Raw genomic sequence first — 20,828 nt, 5'->3', positions numbered from 1 at the left:
CTCTGCTATGGCCTGGGAAAGCAGTAGAGGATGGCCCAAGTCCTTGGGCCCCTGCACCCACATGGGAGACCCAGAAGAAGCTCCTGGCTCCTGGCTTCAGATCAGCTCAGCTCCGGCCGTCGTGGCCAAATGGGGGGTAAACCAGCGGATGGAAGACTTCTCTTTCTCTCTCTCTCTCTCTCACTGCTGCTCCTTCTCTGTGTAACTCTGATTTTCAAATAAATAAATAAATCTTAAATAACTTGTTTACAATTCAAAGGCTTATAAGTGATAGTTTAGATTTGAACCCAAGTTTCCTGACTCCAGAGTAGGCACCTTCACTACCATGCTATGCCTCCACTTAGAAAAGAATAAAACTCTTGAGAGCCTGAAAACCTATTGGTAATATTACTGGAAATATTCTACTTTGAGGTAGTAGTCAGTTTTCTAAAACTGCACAGGACCTCTTCTACCATTGAGGAAGTGGTTTTTATTCCATGCAGGGTTTGCTTCCTTCACATCTCCAGGTACGTATTGAATTGAGAGAGTTATTTGCATATATTTTAGTGCTACATTGCCAAACGCAAAGTAAGTGAGAATCAGGGAAGCTGGGAGCGGTAGAGAAAGTGTGTGCTGGGGCTAAGAGGCGGTTGTGGAAGAAAGGCCCAGATGAGAGTGTCTGGGATCACGGGGTGGCCTTGCTGAGACCAGCTGGAAGCAAAGCCTCTAGCAGCTCTCTTTGCTCTTCATTACTAAACATCTCTGCATTCAACCTTGATGCTTAGATCCTTATCTTACTGGGAATATCCAGAAGGGTTTTTTTTTTTTTCAGACTCTCACATAAATTCCACCCAGCCTTCCTGGGGCCTCAGTGTGTGGCCATGGAGCTATAGTTGTTTTGCCTTACAAGGCATTTGTAGCAGGCTCTTCGTGTCTGCTGCTGTGGCTGCTGCCATTGCTGCTGCTGCTGCTGCTGCTGCTGCTCCTCCTCCTCTTTTCTTCTCCCCCCTCTTTCTTCTTCTCAAGATCATCATCATTATCCTGAGTAGCAGAGTTAACATGTCCAAGAACTTATTATGTTGCCAGGCAATGTGCTAAGCACTGTACATGCATTATTCTAGTTATGCGTTCATTCATCCATTTAATGAATATTTATTGAACATTACTTCACTTTGTACCAAATCCTGTGCTAGACACTGGTAATCGAAACAGACCATTATCCCTTCTGTTAGTCTAGTGGGGGTGCAACAAGGGAATATATAATTGCAAGCTGTGGAAAGTTCTATGAGAGAATGTGAAAGGTGAATGGTACTATTTCACCTAGTACTTCTACAATCTTACAAAGTTAATAAAGAGTATTATACCCCATTCTACAGGTGAGGATTCTGAAGCTCAGAGAATTTAAGTGACTTGTCCAAAGGCACACATTGATTAGGTTAAGTCGAGATAGAAAACTCTGCTGGTCAAATTCCAAAGCTCACACTCTTAACGCCTAGACTTTATTGCCCTCACTCTAGCGTCTGAAGTGCACATATAGCCATTAATTCTTGCCCCATACATTTGGGTTCTGGCTTCATCTCAAATGTACAGAGTTGCAATTGTTTCCAATTAGTTGTGGCTGGGGTTTGGTGCATTTGTTCAAAGAAAGTGTGCATGCCAAGCAGAGGTCACGTGCTCGGCCTTGTGGATGTGCACAACGTATAAATAATAGAATTCGAAAAAAGCTGGGATTCATTGGAGTCACCACATTTGTTTCCCATTAGCTTATGCTACTCAAATACAAACAGTAAAGCATGTGTTTACATTGCTGTGGACACGGAAAGCCGGGCCCCCAAAGCATTCCTTGCAGGTTGTACAAAGCTAAGCATCCAAATTGCTCAAAATCAGTTTTGTAAGCCCAGCTTAATAGCCTTAAAATGTAACCTGGATTCCAGATATTAAAAAATGCCTAGAGAAGGTATGTGAATAGCCACAAGAGACAAAACCAGCTGAATCCTCAAAATATGTAACCAGCCTCGTATTTGCAGTATGTGTTTTCTTACTTATCCTTTATTTTTGAAAATGGGGAAGAGCTCAAAGTCAAGAAAACTCTTTAACTGTGTAGGAGCAGTGATGGAATTTTTCGTTGCATCCTAACCAGCTGTCTGAAGCTTTTGAAAAACCATCCCGTTCAGGATGAGATAGGTGGGTTATTTGAGACACAGTAGATAGCAAGGCGGGGAAACCAGCAGGAAGTGTTGTGAAATGCTTATCTCCTTCCCATCCTCCTACCCAATACTAAAGGGCTTTCCCATCAAGTTATAGTTAAAGCCCAACATCTGAGAAAGTGGGATTTTATTGGAAGTTATGTGAGGGTAAAGGCAGGCAAGATGGCAAAAAAAAAAAATGTGGAATGAAGGCCCCATTAGTTGATATCTTCCCTAAGACTTGTTTTTCTTGAAGAGTTCTGGAATTTGGGGAAGAGGATGCTGTTTGTAATGCGATCTTGATCCTTTACTAATGACTTTGTCAAGGCATGTCCTCTCTCTGAGCCTTGGTATCCTCCCCTAATGTGGGAAATGGGGCTGGCAGTCTTCCCTGTTACACAAATTGGTGAAGAGGATTATGTGAGAGAACATATGTTAAGCCCCAGCACAGTGTGTGGCTGATAAGGTTCATATCTTTGCAGTCAAGATCATTCCAAGAGGCACAGTATTTGTACAGTATACACAGATCAGACTTGCTGCTCTCACTGGTCTAATTTCAGCCTATTTGATCCCTCTAAGAACAAGTGTGTCCTTTGATCTCTGTGCTCTTGTTGACCAAGCACATAAAGAGATTTGGCCAAATTGTGTTGTCCCATGCCTTTAAGAATATGGAATTGCCGTATTCCAGGAAGTTTTTTTCTCTTATACTGTATTTCTAATTTTCTTGAGCAATTATTCTAGGCTTTTTGTTTCCTTTTATCACACAACTCTGAGTATCTGTTCAAGGCCAGCTTCAAGTGTGTCCCCTCCAAATCGAATGAAGTCATCCACCTTTATACAAAGGGCATTTTCATTAGCTACAAAGACAGAAGGTCATGATGTCCATACCTCAGTGCAAAGGAAATTATCCGATTGCATTTATTTTTTAAAAATGGTTTGAAGAGCAGGTATTAAGAATTCTAACATACATGGTGCTAAGGTGACTCCTGTCCAAAGATGATTTCAGAGGGTTTCTGGGAAATGGAGTAATGTTGGAGGAATTTTTGTTAAAGGGTGGATGTATGAATCACTCACAGTGAGATGGGGGGACAGGGATAGTCTAAAATGCAGATCTATGCACTGTGTCCAAGACCTTCTAAATCAGAAGCCAGGGAGCTTGACTTTTAACATGCATCCGAGGTGATTCTCATGGAAGTTGGAGATGCACTCCCATGAAATACAATTATTCTCAAAAATCTTGACCCTGTAATCTTACTAAGGAAACAATCTAAAATATGTAAAAGGTAATGTGAATGTTCCTGATGATTATATCTTTGTTTATAAAAACAACAGAACTGGAAATATTGAGAATATTCAATATTAGGAAAATGATTAAGTAAATTTTGATAAACTCCTTAGTGACTAGATGCTTTAGCACACTGAAAGCATTCCATTTATCGTATCTACTCATTACAACATTTGCAGGAGCAGCAATCATTTCACTTGTTTTACAGATGAGGAGACTAAGGCTTAGGGAGATTGAATACCTCCTCTGAAAATACAGATTTAATAAGTAGAAAAACCAGGATTGTAACCCAAATCTGTCTAATTCCAAAATCCGAGTTCAACTATGTAAAAAGAAATATTAAAAAGGCATTGAAAAAGCTAGCTTTAAAACACAAACATTGTTAGAGTTTGAGAATTGAGTTTTTCCCCTCATTTTTCTTTCTTTTCACTTTATATTCTATCTGATACTTATATGCTCAAAATATTAGATTCTACAATAAAGTGAACTATATAGGCTTAGGTAGCTACAAAAATTTCATTGGCTAAAATAGAGTTGTTTAGTGGGTAGGGGCTATAGTAAAAGCTGGATTATGAATTACCTTAGTATAAGCAAGTATCCTCTATGCAGAAAGCAATGCATAGCCTAAGAGTCAGTTTTATGGAATGGCAAAGGGGGCAGTGGAGTAAAATAGTCAGACATGTGTTTTAATAAAATAGTATACATTGATAATCATTATTCTGAGTCTTGGCATTTAGAAAGCTAATAGTACAATGTGCTTTGAAAGGGCAAACAGTTAACTGAAAGCATTCGGTCCCTAAATTTACCTGATATTTGAGTGCAAGCCTCTCATAATTTTCTTTTTTATAAAATGAGAGTTCAGACCGAGAGACATTGTAAAGAGTGAGAGAGTGAACAAAAAAGGTCAATATTGTGAATTGTAATTAGCTGATTTGATTTCTGGGCCAAATTCCAGGCTGCACTAAATCCACAATCCTTGCTGGCAATTCCTCCTCTATGACCCGTTACCCTTCTTTCAGCACGCTGATGTGAAGGTTAGGCTCATCAGTAGCTCTCTGTGCAAAATAACTTAAAAGCGTACCATACCCTTCTTCAATGCAGAAGTTGTCTCCAAAATGGTAGTAATTTAAGACCTAAAGGGGTAACCTCACTGGCAAAGTTTTAAAGGTTTGTTTTGTTTTGTTTTTTAAATTACACTTTGTTTTCAACTGAGCTACTGGAGAATACTGGGGGCATTGTACATGAGGTTGGAAAATGGCCTGTCAAAGATTAGCTACAGGTCTTAGCGAGGGCCATCCAAAGGCGTTTAGCTATTCATTCACAAGTTCTCCTATAATTAACCTTGGACTTGGCTTGGTCCTTCTTTATGAGGTTGTGGAGGTAGCTTTTAAATAATTAAAGATACCATGTCACTTCATTCCACTTTAGTTCAGTAGCACATTTGCTGAGCGCCTACTACTCGCCAGACACTGCCTTAAATGATATGGGATTCAAAAATCTATAAGATGGAATTTCTGGGCAGCTCATAGCATGGTATGGAGATAAGTCTTATGCAAAAATACCAGGTTGCATATAGAAGGTAGTATTAGGCAGGTGCCGCGGCTCACTAGGCTAATCCTCCACTTGTGGCACCGGTATCCCATATGGGCGCCGGGTTCTAGTCCTGGTTGCTCCTCTTCCAGTCCAGCTCTCTGCTGTGGCCCGGGAGGGCAGCGGAGGATGGCCCAAGTGCTTGGGCCCCTACACCTGCATGGGAGACCAGGAAGAAGCACCTGGCTCCTGGCTTCGGATCAGCGCAGCACCGGCTATAGCAGCCGTTTGGGGGATGAACCAATGGAAGGAAGACCTTTCTCTCTGTCTCTCTCTCTCACTGTCTAACTCTGCCTGTCAAAAAAAAAAAAAAAGAAGGTAGTATGTAGGAGGTTCAGATAAAGGGAACAGTGGTGGGCAAGGGAGAACTATAATGACCATCTGCCAGGAAGAAGATATTATTAATGACATAACATTGGAACTTGGCTTGAAATGATGGAGGGTTTTCAATAAACAGAAATGAATAATAGCTCACAGTTTTTCTCAGTGTTTACTAAAGGTATGAATCAAATGTACAGATGTGAGGTATGTTTGAGACAGTGCAAGCTCTTAAGTCTACACCTAGCCACAAATTCCTCCATGTAAAAAATTCTAGAGGCAGACGTTTGGCCTAGTGATTAAGACACTACTTGTGCTGGTTGCATCCCATATTGGAGTGCCTGACTTCAAGTGCCTGCTCCATTCGCTATTCTGGCTTCCTGCTGATACACCCCCTTGGGAGGCAGCAGTGATGACTCAAATACTTGGGTCCGTGATATCCATGTGGGAAACCTGGATTGAGTTCCCGGCTCCTGCATTTGGCCTGGCCCAATGTTGAGGGCATTTGAGAAGTGAACCAGTAGAAGGGGGAAATTCTCTCTCTCTCTCTCTCTTTCTCTCTTTCTCTCTCTTTCTTCAAAAAAAAAAATCCAAACCAAAAAAAATCAATTTAGGTAGTCTATGACATACACAAATGTCATACACAAAGATGCGTTCAGTCATTGTAATCTTCACTAGCATATACTTGTAGGAAAATCAAAGGCGATTTCCCTTAAGGACATCATTGCGAAAATTGTTTAAAAAACATACTTTTATTACACCTCAATGCTTGAATCCAAGTTTTGAATATTCTGTGTCATGAAATGGGGAGTATACTTAAAGTATCTATGCTGCAAACTGTGTCTCAATGTATGTCTCAAGGAAAAGCACTTGTGAGATGATTTGAGCTGTGAGCTGAACTAGTCTCTCTTTTTTTCATTATTACTTGAAAGAATGACTGACAAACTATGGTTATACAGACTTGAGGATTTGCTAGACGTTTTCTTGGAAAGGAACAAGAGAGCTTGTCAGCTCAAAGAAAACAACCGGCAGTATTGCCCATGATTAAAATTTGAGCTTTCAAGAGAAAATAAAATTTTTGAAAACTTGTGTTTGCCACCATGAGCTTGAAAGTGTTCCAACACTTAAAGACTTTTGTGAGATGAGATTGGAGATGATATTAGCAAAAGTGAATTTTTTATATAATGAAAAGTGTCTACATTTAGCAGACCTGCATAGCTCCATGAGCCAATATATTCCAGATGATCCATTCATGATTATACAAAAATGAGTAAAAGGCTCGTTCAAAGTCTTAAACATACCAATGGGCTTTAATGTAAGAGTATGAAGTGTTAATTTGTATGGTTTCATATTCTACATTGCAGCTACTTGTGGAGTTTTTAGGTATTATCAGAAAAATACCCATCATTATCTGATGTACTAAAATACTTTGCTATTTTCTCACTGCATGTCTGTGGGAAGCTGGATTTTTCTGTGAATATTTCAACCAAAACAACATATCACAACAGATTAAAGAGCAGATATGATCATCTAGCTATCTTATATTAAGCCAAACATTAAAGAGATTTGCAAAAACATAAAGCAATGCTGTTCTTCCTACTAATTCTTTTATTTCTGGCTAAATGTGTTTATTCCTCATTTTAAAATGTTATGTTGGGGTGGATGTTTGGCCTAGTGGTTATGATGCTGGTTAGGATGTCCATGTCCCACAGAGTACCAGGATTTGGTCTCTGGCTTTGCTCCTGATTCCAGCTTCTTGCTAATACAAACCCTGGGAGGACATAGGCCTGGCTCAACTAGTTTGGTTCCTGCCACCTACATGGAAGAACTAGATTGAGTTCCCAACTTCTAGTAGCTTTGGCCCAACTGTTGCAGGCATTTAGAGAGTGAACGAGAAGTTAGGAGCTTTCCCTGTCTGTCTGTTCTTGGCCTCTCAAATAAATAAAATGTAATTAATAAATAAATAAAATGTTTAGGTTAACACTTTATGGGTTGATTATTATGTTTAAATGAGCTATTAAATACATATATTTTAGCTTCTCATAATATCTAAGATGGTAAACGTTGATAGATAAAACTAACACACAGAAAAATTCTCTGGAGTCCTCAGTGTATACATAAAGGAGACATGGGGCTAAAATGTTTGAGTACCTCTAATCTAGCTTATCTTAGCCTATGTTTATATATTGTAAATTTAAATGTAGTGTGAGGGGTAGAGGAGGTGGGGGGGGTTAGAAAAAGGAAGCATTAGAGTACCATGGAGCTGGTGATAGACAAGAAGATAGTAGGTGTGTTGGCTTCTCCAACATTGTTACAGGATTTTGGCTAGGAAAGAACATTTTGAGCTTTCTTCCTTTCCTTACAAAAAGAAAACAGGCAGATGTTTGGTGCAGTGGTCAAGATGCCTGCATTCCATATCCCAGTGTCTTGTTTGAGTCTTGGCTCTGCTTGTGATTGGAGCTCCCTGCTAATGTACTCCCTGGGAGGCAGCAAATGATGGCTCAAGTACTTGGTTCCCTGCCACCCACATGGAGGCTCTGGGCTGAGTCCTGGATTCCTAGCTTCAGTCTGGTCCCAGCCCTGGCTGTTGCAGGTATTTGAGGAATGAGCCAGTGGATGGAAGATTTCTGTTTCTTTGCCTTTCAAATAAGATGAAAAATAAATAAATATTTTTAAAAAAAATAAAACATGTAAAATGGTACTGCTATTCTCTTCATTTGATGAGGAACCTTTGTTGTTTCAGTGGCTGTAAATATGGTGATGGGCGACTCCATGCACATCTTTTCTGATCTTGATATCCTCCTGGCCTATTTATGTGCTTTGCCTGTCATGTGTTAAGTTCCTCATCAGTAAGTTGTCCTAGCATGGTGACTGTATGTGGTTACTGCGCCCTGTAAGTAGAATGAAGAGTGGAGAATCATGTCAGTGGTAATGAGGGCTCCAGAAGTATGAAACACTTAAGAGTAAAAGCAGTTCACCTGTGTTTAAATGGAAATACAATTATTTGAAAGAATCTGCAGTTCCTTTAGAATTCTTCATGTGTCCTGTTAGTAACACGCCGTTCGACACCTAGCTGAGAACCACGAAGAGCTGCTACATTCCTTATTGTCTTCTTTCAGCTCCTGAGAACCATGTCTGTGCCCAAAGGTAGAATTCTCGATAAAAACCTGGATGAGGAAGGGCTTGAGAGCGGAGACTGCGGCGACGATGAGGATGAGTGCATTGGAGGCTCTGGTGATGGAATGATGAAAGTGAAGAATCAGCTCCGCTTCCTTGCAGGTAACTGATTCGTGCTGGCTCAAAGCTCGGATAAGGTGGTAATGCTCAGACGTTTAAAAGTCAGTTGAATCTGCTCTCTCTAATGTGTGTAAAATTCCTGCAGCACACAATGCCATCAAATAATTCCAAGGGAAGTCTATATTCAAAAAAGTGAAGTTTTGAGATAGGCTTTAAAAAAAATCTTCAGCCCTGGGTGGATTAAAAGGGTAGTTTCTGTTTTCTTGTTGTCTAATGTGAACCTACATAATCCGTGGGCCCTGTTTCCTGTTGGAGATTTGTTTGGTTCTTATCAGTTTTAAAAAGAGATGCAAAAGAAGAAATGCAGCCTTGAGTCTCTTGTGAAAGCTTTCAGAAGAAGAGCCATCAGCTGACCTTGTCTTCTTAGAACCTCACGTCGCTTGTTTTCTCACATACAGTCTAACATAGATAGGCTGTGACACATAACTGCAGAGCTAGGGAGAAACAACGCTAGCAGTAGAAAAATAATACAGGGCCGCCAAGGCCAAGGAGGCACAACAACATTTGTATGGCTTATCAGAATTTTCAAAGTACTTTCATAGGAACAGGCGTTCTTCCATTTTACAGATTTAGAAGCCTAAGGCTCAGAGGAGAAATGTGATTTCCCTAGATGAAAGAACGGGAAATGTAAATCGCATCTTGAGGCTTCCAGTATCGTGCTCTTTCGTAGGGTACACAGCCTTTTCCTTGGAACTCTATCTCTTATGGCCTCCGAGACACTGCATGCTCTTATCTCTTTTGCAACCTCTTTCCTTCACTAACTCTGCTTCCTAATCCTACCCTGAAACTGGCTACTATCCAGAGATTTCTTCTTAAGCCTCTGGCCGTTCCCCCATCTCTAGGGAGAACGCAGATCTTATCCACTCTCCCTCTTTCAATTTTTGTTTTATGACTTGTTTAAGTTGTTTTTTTTTCATGGAGTCAAAACATCAAACATCAAACATGAACTCTGTTCCTCCTTTTTTTACGATTTATTTATCTGAAAGTCACAGTGACAGAAAGAGGGGGAGAGACAGATAGAAAGAGATCTTCCATCTGCTGGTTCACTACTCAAATGCCTGCAACAGCCAAGACTGGGCCAGGCCAAAACCAAGAGCTATCTGCATCTCTGTCTGCATCTCCCATGTGGGTGGCAAGAATTAAAGTATTCGGGCCACCATCTGCTGCCTCCTCAGTGGCTTAGGAGGAAGCAGGACCAGAGGCAAAATATCTGGGACTAGGTCTTCCAATATAGGATATGGGGTTAACACATGCCTCCAAATCTGCCCTTTTAACAAATTCTCAAGTGTACAATACTGTTAGTTGCTTGAATATTGTTCTACAGCAGATCTCTAGAACTTTTTCAGGTTGCGTGACTCAAATTGTACATCCATTGAACAATTCCTCATTTCTGAACCTTCCCCTGGGCCTTGGCAACCATGATTTTACTTACTGCTTCTCTGAGTTTGACTGCTTTAGCTACGTCATATAAAGCGGAGTCTGCAGTATTTTTCCTTCTGCAAGCAATTTATTTTCTTTAGCATAATGGCCTCAAGTTTTCTTCTTATGTTGCACATGGCAGAATTTCCATTTTTTAAAAAAGATCTGTTTATTAATTTGCGTCAGAGTTACACAGAGAGGAGAGGCAGAGAGAGAGGGAGGTGTCCATCCAATGGTTCACTCCCCAGATGGCCGCAATGGCCAGAGCTGTACTGGTCTGAAGCCAGGAGCCAGGAGCTTCCTCCCAGTCTCCCATGTAGGTGCAGGGGCCCAAGGACTTGTGCCATCTTCTACTGATATCCCAGGCCGTAGCAGAGAGCTGGATCAGAAGTGGAGTAGCCAGGTCTCAAACCGGCGCCCATATGGGATGCCGGCACTTCAGGCCAGGGCGTTAACCCACTGCGCCACAGTGCCAGCCCCAAGAATTTCCATTTTTTAAGGCTGAATAATATTCCACTATTTGTTTATACTGCAATTTCTTTATGTATTCATCCAATCTGTGGACACGTAGATTGATTTTACCTCCTAGCTTCTGTACATAATATTACAAGAAACATTCTTTTTTTTTTTTTTTTTTATCTTTTATTTAATGAATATAAATTTCCAAAGTACGACTCATAGGTTACAATGGCTTCCCCCCCCATACCGTCCCTCCCACCAACAACCCTCCCCTTTCCCACTCCCTCTCCCCTTCCATTCACATCAAGATTCATTTTCGATTATCTTAATATACAGAAGATCAGCTTAGTATACCTTAAATAAGTATTTCAACAGTTTGCTCCCACACAGAAACATAAAGTGAAAAATAATAGATGATTTTTTTTAAATGATGATGAAATCAGATCAAACCTATTGTCATGTTTAATCCCAGTGAGAGTCAAGTTGGGAATTGAAAATTTCTTTCTTTTCTTTTTTTTTTTTTTTTTTTTTTACAGAAGATCAGTTTAGTGTACATTAAGTAAAGATTTCAGTCGTTTGCACCCCCATAGAAACACAAAGTGAAATATACTGTTTGAGTACTCGTTATAGCATTAAGCCTCAGTGTACAGCACGTTAAGGACCGAGATCCTACATGAGGAGTAAGTGCACAGTGACTCCTGTTGTTGACTTTACCAATTGACACTCCTGTTTATGGCATCAGTAATCTCCCTATGCACCAGTTATGAGTTTCCAAGGCTATGGAAGCCCCTTGAGTTCTCCGACTCTTATCTTGTTTAGACACGGTCATAGTCAAAGTGGAGGTTCTCTCCTCCCTTCAGAGAAAGGCACCTCCCTCTTTGAAGACCTGTTCTTTCCACTGGGATCTCACTCACAGAGATCTTTTTGCCAGAGTGTCTTGGCTTTCCATGCCTGAAATACTCTCATGGGCTTTTCAGCCAGATCCGAGTGCCTTTAGGGCTGATTCTGAGGCCAGAGTGCTATTTAGGACATCCGCCATTCTATGAGTCTGCTGAGTATCTCACTTCCCATGTTGGATCACTCTCCCCTTTATTTATTCTATCGGTTGGTGTTAGCAGATACTAGACTTGATTATGTGCTCCCTTTGACTCTTAGTCCTTTCATTATGATCAATTGTGAACTGAAATTGATCACTTGGAGTAGTGAGATGGCATTGGCACATGCCACCTTGATGGGATTGAATTGGAATCCCCTGGTATGTTTCCAACTCTACCAATTGGGGCAAGTCAGCCCGAGCATGTCCCAAATTATACATCTCTTCCCTCTCTTATTCCCACTCTTATGTTTAACAGGGATCACATTTCAGTTAATTTTCAACACTTAAGAATAACTGTGTGATAATTACAGAATTAAACCAGTCATATTAAGTAGAACAGACAAAAAAAAATACTATGAGGGATAATGTATTAAGTTGTCCATTAGCAGTCAGAGCTATGCTGATCAAGTCACCATTTCTCATAGTGTTCATTTCACTTCAGGAGGTTTCCTTTTTGGTGTTGAGTCAGTTGTCACCGATCAGGGAGAACATATGGTATTTGTCCCTTTGGGACTGGCTTACTTCACTCAGCATGATGTGTTCCAGATTCCTCCATTTTGTTGCAAATGACTGGATTTCGTTGTTTCTTACTGCGGTATAGTACTCTAAAGAATACATATCCCATAATTTCTTTATCCAGTCTACCGTTGATGGGCATTTAGGTTGGTTCCAGGTCTTGGCTATTGTGAATTGTGCTGCAATAAACATTAGGGTGCAGACCGCTTTTTTGTTTATCAATTTAAACTCCTTTGGGTAAATTCCAAGGAGTGGGATGGCTGGGTCGAATGGTAGGGTTATATTCAGGTTTCTGAGGAATCTCCAGACTGATTTCCATAGTGGCTTGACCAGTTTGCATTCCCACCAACAGTGGGTTAGTGTCCCTTTTTCCCCACATCCTCGCCAGCATCTGTTGTTGGTAGATTTCTGTATGTGAGCCATTCTAACCGGTGTGAGGTGAAACCTCATTGTGGTTTTGATTTGCATTTCCCTGATTGCTAGTGACCTTGAACATTTTTTCATGTGCCTGTTGGCCATTTGGATTTCCTCTTTTGAAAAATGTCTATTGAAGTCCTTGGCCCATCTCTTAAGTGGGTTGTTGGTTTTGTTTTTGTGGAGTTTCTTGATCTCTTTGTAGATTCTGGTTATTAACCCTTTATCTGTTGCATAGTTTGCAAATATTTTTTCCCATTCTGTCGGTTGTCTCTTCACTCTCCTGACTGTTTCTTTTGCAGTACAGAAACTTCTCAATTTGATGCAATCCCAATAGTTGATTTTGGCTTTGACTGTCTGTGCCTCCCGGGTCTTTTCCAGAAACTCTTTGCCTGTGCCAATATCTTGAAGGGTTTCTCCAATGTTCTCTAATAACTTAATGGTGTCAGGACGAAGATTTAGGTCTTTAATCCACGTTGAGTGGATTTTTGTGTAAGGTGTAAGGTAGGGGTCTTGCTTCATGATTCTGCACGTGGAAATCCAGTTTTCCCAGCACCATTTATTGAATAGACTGTCCTTGCTCCAGGAATTAGTTTTAGATCCTTGATCAAATATAAGTTGGCTGTAGATGTTTGGGTTGATTTCTGGTGTTTCAGTTCTGTTCCATTGGTCTATCCATCTGTTTCTGTACCAGTACCATGCTGTTTTGATTACAACTGCCCTGTAGTATGTCCTGAAGTCTGGTATTGTGATGCCTCCGGCTTTGTTTTTGTTGTACAAGATTGCTTTAGCTATTCGAGGTCTCTTGTGCCTCCATATGAATTTCAGCATCATTTTTTCTAGATCTGCGAAGAATGTCTTTGGTATCTTGATTGGGATTGCATTGAATCTATAAATTGCTTTTGGGAGAATGGACATTTTGATGATGTTGATTCTTCCAATCCATGAGCATGGAAGATTTTTCCATTTTTTGGTATCCTCTTCTATTTCTTTCTTTAAGGTTTTGTAATTTTCATCGTAGAGATCTTTAACGTCCTTGGTTAAGTTTATTCCAAGGTATTTGATTGTTTTTGTAGCTATTGTGAATGGGATTGACCTTAGCAGCTCTTTCTCAGTCATGGCATTGCTTGTGTATACAAAGGCTGTTGATTTTTGTGCATTGATTTTATATCCTGCCACTTTGCCAAACTCCTCTATGAGTTCCAATAGTCTCTTAGTAGAGTTCTTTGGATCCTCTAAGTACAGAATCATATCGTCTGCAAAGAGGGATAGTTTGACTTCTTCCTTCTTGATTTGTATTCCTTTGATTTCTTTTTCTTGTCTGATGGCTCTGGCTAAAACTTCCAGAACTATGTTAAATAGCAGTGGTGAGAGTGGGCATCCCTGCCTGGTGCCAGATTTCAGTGGAAATGCTTCCAACTTTTCCCCATTCAATAGGATGCTGGCTGTGGTTTTTTATAAATTGCTTTGATTATATTGAGGAATGTTCCTTCTATACCCAATTTGCTTAGAGTTTTCATCATGAAAGGGTGTTGAATTTTATCAAATGCTTTCTCTGCATCAATTGAGATAATCATATGGTTTTTCTTCTGCAGTCTGTTAATGTGGTGAATCACATTGATTGATTTGCGAATGTTGAACCATCCCTGCATACCAGGGATGTACAAGAAACATTCTTTAATTATTATACCGTTATGGAACTAACATAAAATCATTATTGCCAGTCTTGTGTACAATGCTGAGCTACCCTTCCACATCTCCCACATTTTTCTAATGTCACCATTGTTCTCTCTATCACGGAGGCATGAATCTAAAGTCATCTTTGATTCTTTCTTCTCCTGTACCCTTCCTACACAGTTGGGCAACAAATCCTTATCCTTTCTTTCTTTGTAATTTTTTCTGCTTCTGTTACTACGTCCTGCCTACTCCCTCCCTCCACCCTCCTGCATGTGCTACTGCAGTTACATCCTAAGTGGTCTCCAGATTTCTGGGCCAAGGCAGGAGTATTGAGAGCATTAGGCTAGCAGATTAGAGAACCAAGAATCATCGACCCAGGCAGAAGATTCTGTCAAATTCGTCTTGCACAGCTGTCAAGTTAATCTTTCTAAAGCATCTCAAACCTATCCCTAGTTCAGCTTCCTTCATCCTGTCCCCATTGTCTTGAGGATAAAGTTCAGACTCCTTAGCAGTTTTTGAGGGCCCTGCGGTGTAGCCTAAACTACCCTTATGAACTTAATTGCCTAGCACTAGCCCCTTAATTTCCTTCCACTAGAACTCTCCATGTTGGTAGCAGCCATATTTGTGCTCCACAACATACCATCCTTATTTCTATCTTCATACCATTGTCCATGTCTATTTCTGTCTGGAAATACCCCTTGTCTGCCCTCTTAAATTAGACCTACCCTTCAAAGTGAAATTCAAGTATGATGCAGGGCCAAAAAATTAGGTCTGGGGGTAGAACAGGCCTGTATTTGAATTCTGACTCTACTTAGGAGCTAGCATGACCTAGGAGATGTTTCTTAGTCTCCTCTATAAGTCCTTTGTCCCTCACCTATGGGATGGGAATCATAACCCTAATTTCACTGGACGATTGTAGGATTTGATAGAGGGGAAGATTTACAAAGTATCTAGCACAGCATATACCATACAAGGAGTCTTCAGCGAATTCATGGAGAAGAGAGTGGCATAACGGTTGAGATGATCATATTCCACGGCCTGGGTTTGATGTCTGGCTCCCAGCTCCTGGCTCCAGCTTCATGCTAATGCAGACCCCTGGAGGCAGTGGTGACAGTTCAAGTGATTGGGCTCCTTGTACCCATGTAGGAAACCTGGATTGAGTTTTTGGCTCCAAACTTTAGTCCCTGGCCCAGCTTGGGATCATTGAGTCATTGAGGAATTTGGGAAGTGAACCAGTAGATGGGATCTTTCTCTCTGTCAAGTAAATAATTTAAAAAGAAAAAAGCATAAAAAGTAAATGGAGCTGGCGCTGTGGCATAACAGGTTAAAGCCACTACATGCAGTGCTGGCATCCCATATGGGCGCGAGTTCAAGTCCCAGCTGCTCCACTTCTGATCCCACTCTCTGCTATGGCCTGGGAAAGCAGTGGAAGATGGCCTAAGCCCTTGGGCCCCTGCACTCACGTGGGAGATCCAAAGGAAGCTCCTGGCTCCTGGCTTTGGATCAGCACAGCTCAGGCCATTGCAGCCAGTTGGGGAATGAACCAGTGGATGAAAGGAAAGACCCCTCCCCTCACCTCCCCTCTCTCCCCTCCCCTCTCTCCCCTCTCCCCCTTCCCTCCCCTCCTCTCTCCCTTCCCCTCCCCTCCTCTCTCCCTTCCCCTCCCCTCCTCTCTCCCCTCCCCTCCCCTCTCCCCCTTCCCTCCCCTCTTCTCTCCCTTCCCCTCCCCTCCCCTCCTCTCTCCCTTCCCCTCCCCTCCACTCTCCCCTCCCCTCCCCTCTCCCCCTTCCCTCCCCTCCTCTCTCCCTTCCCCTCACCTCCTCTCTCCCTTCCCCTCACCTCTCCTCTCCCCCCCTCCTCTCTCCCCTCACCTCCCCTCTCCCCCTTCCCTCACCTCCCCTCCTCCTCCCCTCCCCTCCTCTCTCCCCTCCCACCCTCCCTCCCCTCTCCCCTCCCCCTTCCCTCTCCTCCTCTCTCCCTTGCCCTCCCCTCTCCCCTCACCCTCCCATCTCCCCTCTTCCCTCTCCCCTCCCACCTCCTCTCTCCCCTCCCACCTCCCCTCTCCTCTCTCCCCTTCCCTCTCCCCTTCCACCTCCCCTCTCCCCTCCCCTTCCACCTCCCCTCCCCTCTGCTCTCTCTCCTCCCCTCCCCTCCCTTCTCCTCTCACCTCTTCTCCCTTCCCCTCCCCTCTCTCTGTGTAACTCTGACTTTCAAATAAATAAATACAGGCTGGTGCTGTGGCGCAGTGGGTTAAAGCCCTGGCCTGAAGCACTGGCATCCCATATGGGCGCCAATTCTAGTCCCGGCTGCTCCTCTTCTGATCCAGCTCTCTGCTATGGCGTGGGATAGCAGTAGAAGATGGCCCAATTCCTCTCTTTAAGAGAAAACTAGAAGAATAGAGCTACAGGCTACTTTAATGCAAAGTTGTTGAGTTTTTAAAATTAATGTATGTAGGGGCTAGCACTGTGGCACAGCAGGTTAATGCTGGCCTGAAGCGCCGGCATCCCATATGGGTGCCGGTTCGAGACCCGGCTGCTCCACTTTCAATCCAGCTCTCTGATATGGTCTGGGAAAGCAGTAGAAGATGGCCCAAGTCCTTGGGTCCCTGCACCTGGAGGAAGTTCCTGGCTCCTGGCTTCGGATCAGTGCAGCTCTGACCATTGTGGCCATCTGAGAAGTGAACCAGCAGATGGAAAACCTCTCTCTCTGTCTCTACCTCTTTCTGTAACTCTGTCTGTCAAATAAAGTAAATCTTTAAAACAAACAAATAAATAAATCTTAAAAAATAGGAGCTAATGTGTATTGGATACTGACTATACACCAAATAGTTTGCTAGAAGTTCACAGTCTCTCATATCATTTTCACAACACCACTGTGAACTAGGGGTTATTATTGTTTTCACTTTATAGGTGAGAAACCTGATGCTTGAAGAGATAGTGACTTCCTTAAGCTCACAATCACTAATGGCAGAGTTAGGAGTCAGAAGAAGGCAGTCAGGTTTCAGAGGTCAGTCCTTGAGCAAGTCTACTCAGACTCTTTTTTTAAAGATTTATTTGAGAGGCAGAATCACAGATACAGAAAGGAGAGACAGAGAGAGAAGTCTTCCATCCACTGGCTCACTCCCCAAATGGCCACAACAGCCAGAACTGGGCCAATCCAAAGCCAGGATCCAGGAGCTTCTTCAGGGCCTCTCATGCAGATGCAGGGGCCCAAGCACTTGGTCTATCTTCCACTGCTTTCCAAGGCCATTCGCAGAGAGCTGAACCAGAAGTAGAGCAGCTGGGTCTTGAACCGGCACCCATATGGGTTGCCGGCACTTCAGGCAGAGTCTTAGCCCACTATACCATAGCACCAGCCCCTACTGAGACTGTTGTCTGCTCAGCAGTGCAATTGTAAAAAGCCTCAAGATGGCTTTGCATTTTGCTACTTGCTGAACATTCTTAACTCAAAACTCTATAAGACAATTTCAGATTGGGATGCTCAACTGGTAAAAGTCTATGTAAATACTCCAAAAAACAACTCCAAAACCTGAAGCCCTCTGGTTCTGAGCATTCCAGATAAGGGATACTAAAACCTGTATGTGGAAAACTTGGGGTCGTCTAAAGGCTGTCCATATGATTCACTAGAATATTATCTGCCCCCAGCACTGATTCCCAGTATACATCACTGTTCGTACTTCTCCATTATCATCTTCATTTATAAGCCACTGCTGGTCCATTTCAACAGTTCTACAATTCCATGGTGCCTTCACTTTTTAAGGAGTGCTTGATGTGGCACCTTGACAAGGGCCTGTTCAAAAATCTAAATAGTTTACATCCCTGGTTTCCCTTGTCCACGTGTACATTTATTCTCTCAAAAAATTCTAGTCAATTTGTTAAGCATGACTAATCCTTAGTGCTTTGTAAACTGTGAAAACTACATAAATGGTTGTTTATTTAATTAACAGGAAAACTGACTCCTTGCCCCCAGTACGTTACATTTGCCTAACTTGTTCAGTGATCCCACCAGCCTGAAGTTCCTTGGGTCTCCTTTAAAATGCTGCTTATAGAGAGGAGACTCATTGTCAATCAGTTAGGCACATGGCACTATTGCTAGTTGGGACAACGGGCTATACACCTTGGTCAGCTATTATATAATTTTATCTGGCATCTGGCGAGATGCAATCTGGTATAATAATTCATCAACATCCATTTATTTAGTCAACTAGACTTGGAATGCCATGTGCATTTACCACCTTTTCATTTAGTACTCCAAATTTCTCCTTCAACAAATGACTTGCGAATAAAGCACATAGCTCAGAATATGATCAGTGCCTCTTGCATCTCCCCTTGGTCACTGAACAGATCTTTTTCACCATGACCAGCAAGTGATATTTAGACGTATTATTTCAGGCATCTAACAGACCTCCAAACTCTACCCAACAGCAAGCTTCAAGGAAGTGTTAAAGAGCTCCAAAGCTGTAATCCATGTGACTGATTGGGATGCTTGGGTCCCAATCCTAGCATATTGCATATTTACTAGTAGTGAGACCTTGAGTAAGTTATTTAGCTTCTCTGAGCCTCAGTTTTTCCAGGCATAAAATGGGCACGATCACCTTTGCCTCGCCTGCTTCAGTGAGTTATTTTGAAAATAAAATATACTAATGAATGTAAAAGGGCTTTTTTAATGGTTTGCTTGATTTTTCGAAAGGCAAAGCAGTGCGGGGGGTGGGGGAGACAGAGACAGAGATGGAGAGTTTTCATCAGCTGGTTCATTTCCCAAATGGCCGCAATGGCCAGAGCTGGGCCAGGCTGAAGCTTCCATCCTGGTCTCCCTGATGGGTGGCAGGAGCCCAAGTTCTTGGGCCATCTTCCACTGCCTTCCCAGGCACATTAGCAGGAAGTTGGGTTGGAAGTGGAGCAGCCAGGACTCAAAGCAGCCCTCCAGTATGAGATGCCAGGGCACCACCACATTAGCCACTGTAGCACAAATATTGAGTTGTACAAATATTTAAAACGACCAGGAAATTATTATTATTATTAAATCTCTGGAAGCTTTTTAGTTTTCTCAGGACCCCTAGTTCATGTATTTTCTGCAGAGATTTAATTTCACCCTTGAGTGTGAACAGCAAGGTACAGACTGCCCTTCAAAAACAGGTCTTCATCCATGATGAACCTGGTACAGTAAGTCCACTTTCTTTTTACCAGGATACTATCAGCAGTGTTCCTAGTGAATGGCCTTCTCAAAGCTCTTATTGTAAGCTGTTTGGGATGTCAGCTACTCCTAGTGCTTTAAGCTGGGGCCGATTCCTGAGAAGCGTTGCAAGCTCTGGCCAGCTGTCCCTGGCCAAGAAGTGATGACTAAGCCTCCTAAGCATCTGCACTTTCTCCACCAAGTCCCCACTCTTTCTTGCACAGAAGTACACACACACACACACGCCCCTCCTGTTGGAAGCACAATTAGAGCGTACACTCACAAAGCCACTCCCTGAAAGAAGCACTCATCTCTGAGACATCTCTATTACCATTCCCCCACCCCTTTGTCCTCCCCGGACTTGTTCTTGCTCCACCTTACACCTCTCTGTGGGTACAGCCAGAACATTCTAGGGAACCTAATGTCTTCATAACTGCAAGTTTAAAAACAACATAATCTTGTCTCAAGCTGGCCCACAAACAGGACATAGTGCAAAAGCCCATTTCTTTGGGCGAGGGAAGTGGAAACACTGTGGAAGACAGAAACGTTCCTTGTTACTCTATGTGAATAAGAGAGTTTTAAGCTGGTTGGTGGTGAGCAGGGGAATAGAATTCATGAAGTGTCATTTAGGATTAAGGCTTGAAGCAATATTGTAACCAAATGGCAGTGTTTTGACCGTGGTAAACAGATATCTTTATAGAAATAGAGAATTTGCCATGTGTTCCTTTGCTGGGGTTGAGGGTGAAGGTGAACTCTGGGTGAAGCTGGTTCTTTTCACCATTCTCTGTCATCTCCAAGTATTATGGGGGAAAGCAGTGGCTTGCCCCTCGCAGGCCCCCTCTTCCCAGCAGTACTATGGAGAAAGCCATTAAAGATCTCACAGCAGTTAAAAGATTTCAAAGCTCTGGCCTCCATAAATTCCCTTCCCTCTCCGAAGTCACTCCTCAATCTGGAGGCAAAAATAACAACTTCCAAATAACAGAAATGAGGAAATTTTTTTAAGCCAAGGGTTTTTATTATCTCCCCCTCCCCCCCGATCAAGTGTAACTATACATTGCTACTCCTAGCAAAGCTGTGCACATAGGTGAGATGAACATGTCAGTGGCCTAGCCGTCCCTCGAAAGGTCCAAGTCTGGCCTTCATAAATGTGCACTGGTAGTCACTTTGTTTTCATAAATTCATCTGTGGGTCAGTCTGGTGAAAAGGATAAACCCAATGGAGGAAGTTTCTATTTGGTCTTTTATCATGGATAACACCTGCAAAATATTAATGATGTAGGACGGATCGTGTTGCCTGCTGCAGAATGAGTAGAACATTTGTAGGGGAATGAAATGCCCTATGGGTTTGTGATGGGGGAAGTTGTTGAGGCCTATGCAGGGCTCAAAATACATTATAGCTTATAATGTATCCACTTGTATCT

At 42.4% G+C, this 20,828-nt stretch overlaps 1 protein-coding gene across 2 annotated transcripts in view; it reads left to right on the top strand.

Annotated features, from left to right (window-relative positions):
* Positions 1-20,828, top strand: part of GPC3 (glypican 3) — a 450,311-nt gene that overhangs the window by 375,370 nt on the left and 54,113 nt on the right. For both annotated transcript variants that reach the window (XM_002720303.6, XM_089324361.1), the window contains exon 7: positions 8,478-8,637. In XM_002720303.6, the coding sequence (XP_002720349.1) occupies positions 8,478-8,637 (160 nt within the window). The remainder of the gene's footprint in view (positions 1-8,477; positions 8,638-20,828) is intronic.

This window comes from Oryctolagus cuniculus, chromosome X (genome assembly GCF_051225735.1).
Source record: "Oryctolagus cuniculus isolate XC-2025 breed Fujian yellow rabbit chromosome X, ASM5122573v1, whole genome shotgun sequence".
Taxonomy (NCBI): domain Eukaryota; kingdom Metazoa; phylum Chordata; class Mammalia; order Lagomorpha; family Leporidae; genus Oryctolagus; species Oryctolagus cuniculus.
Note: the sequence above shows the minus strand (reverse complement) of the source record. Positions and strands in the feature narration are given on the sequence as shown.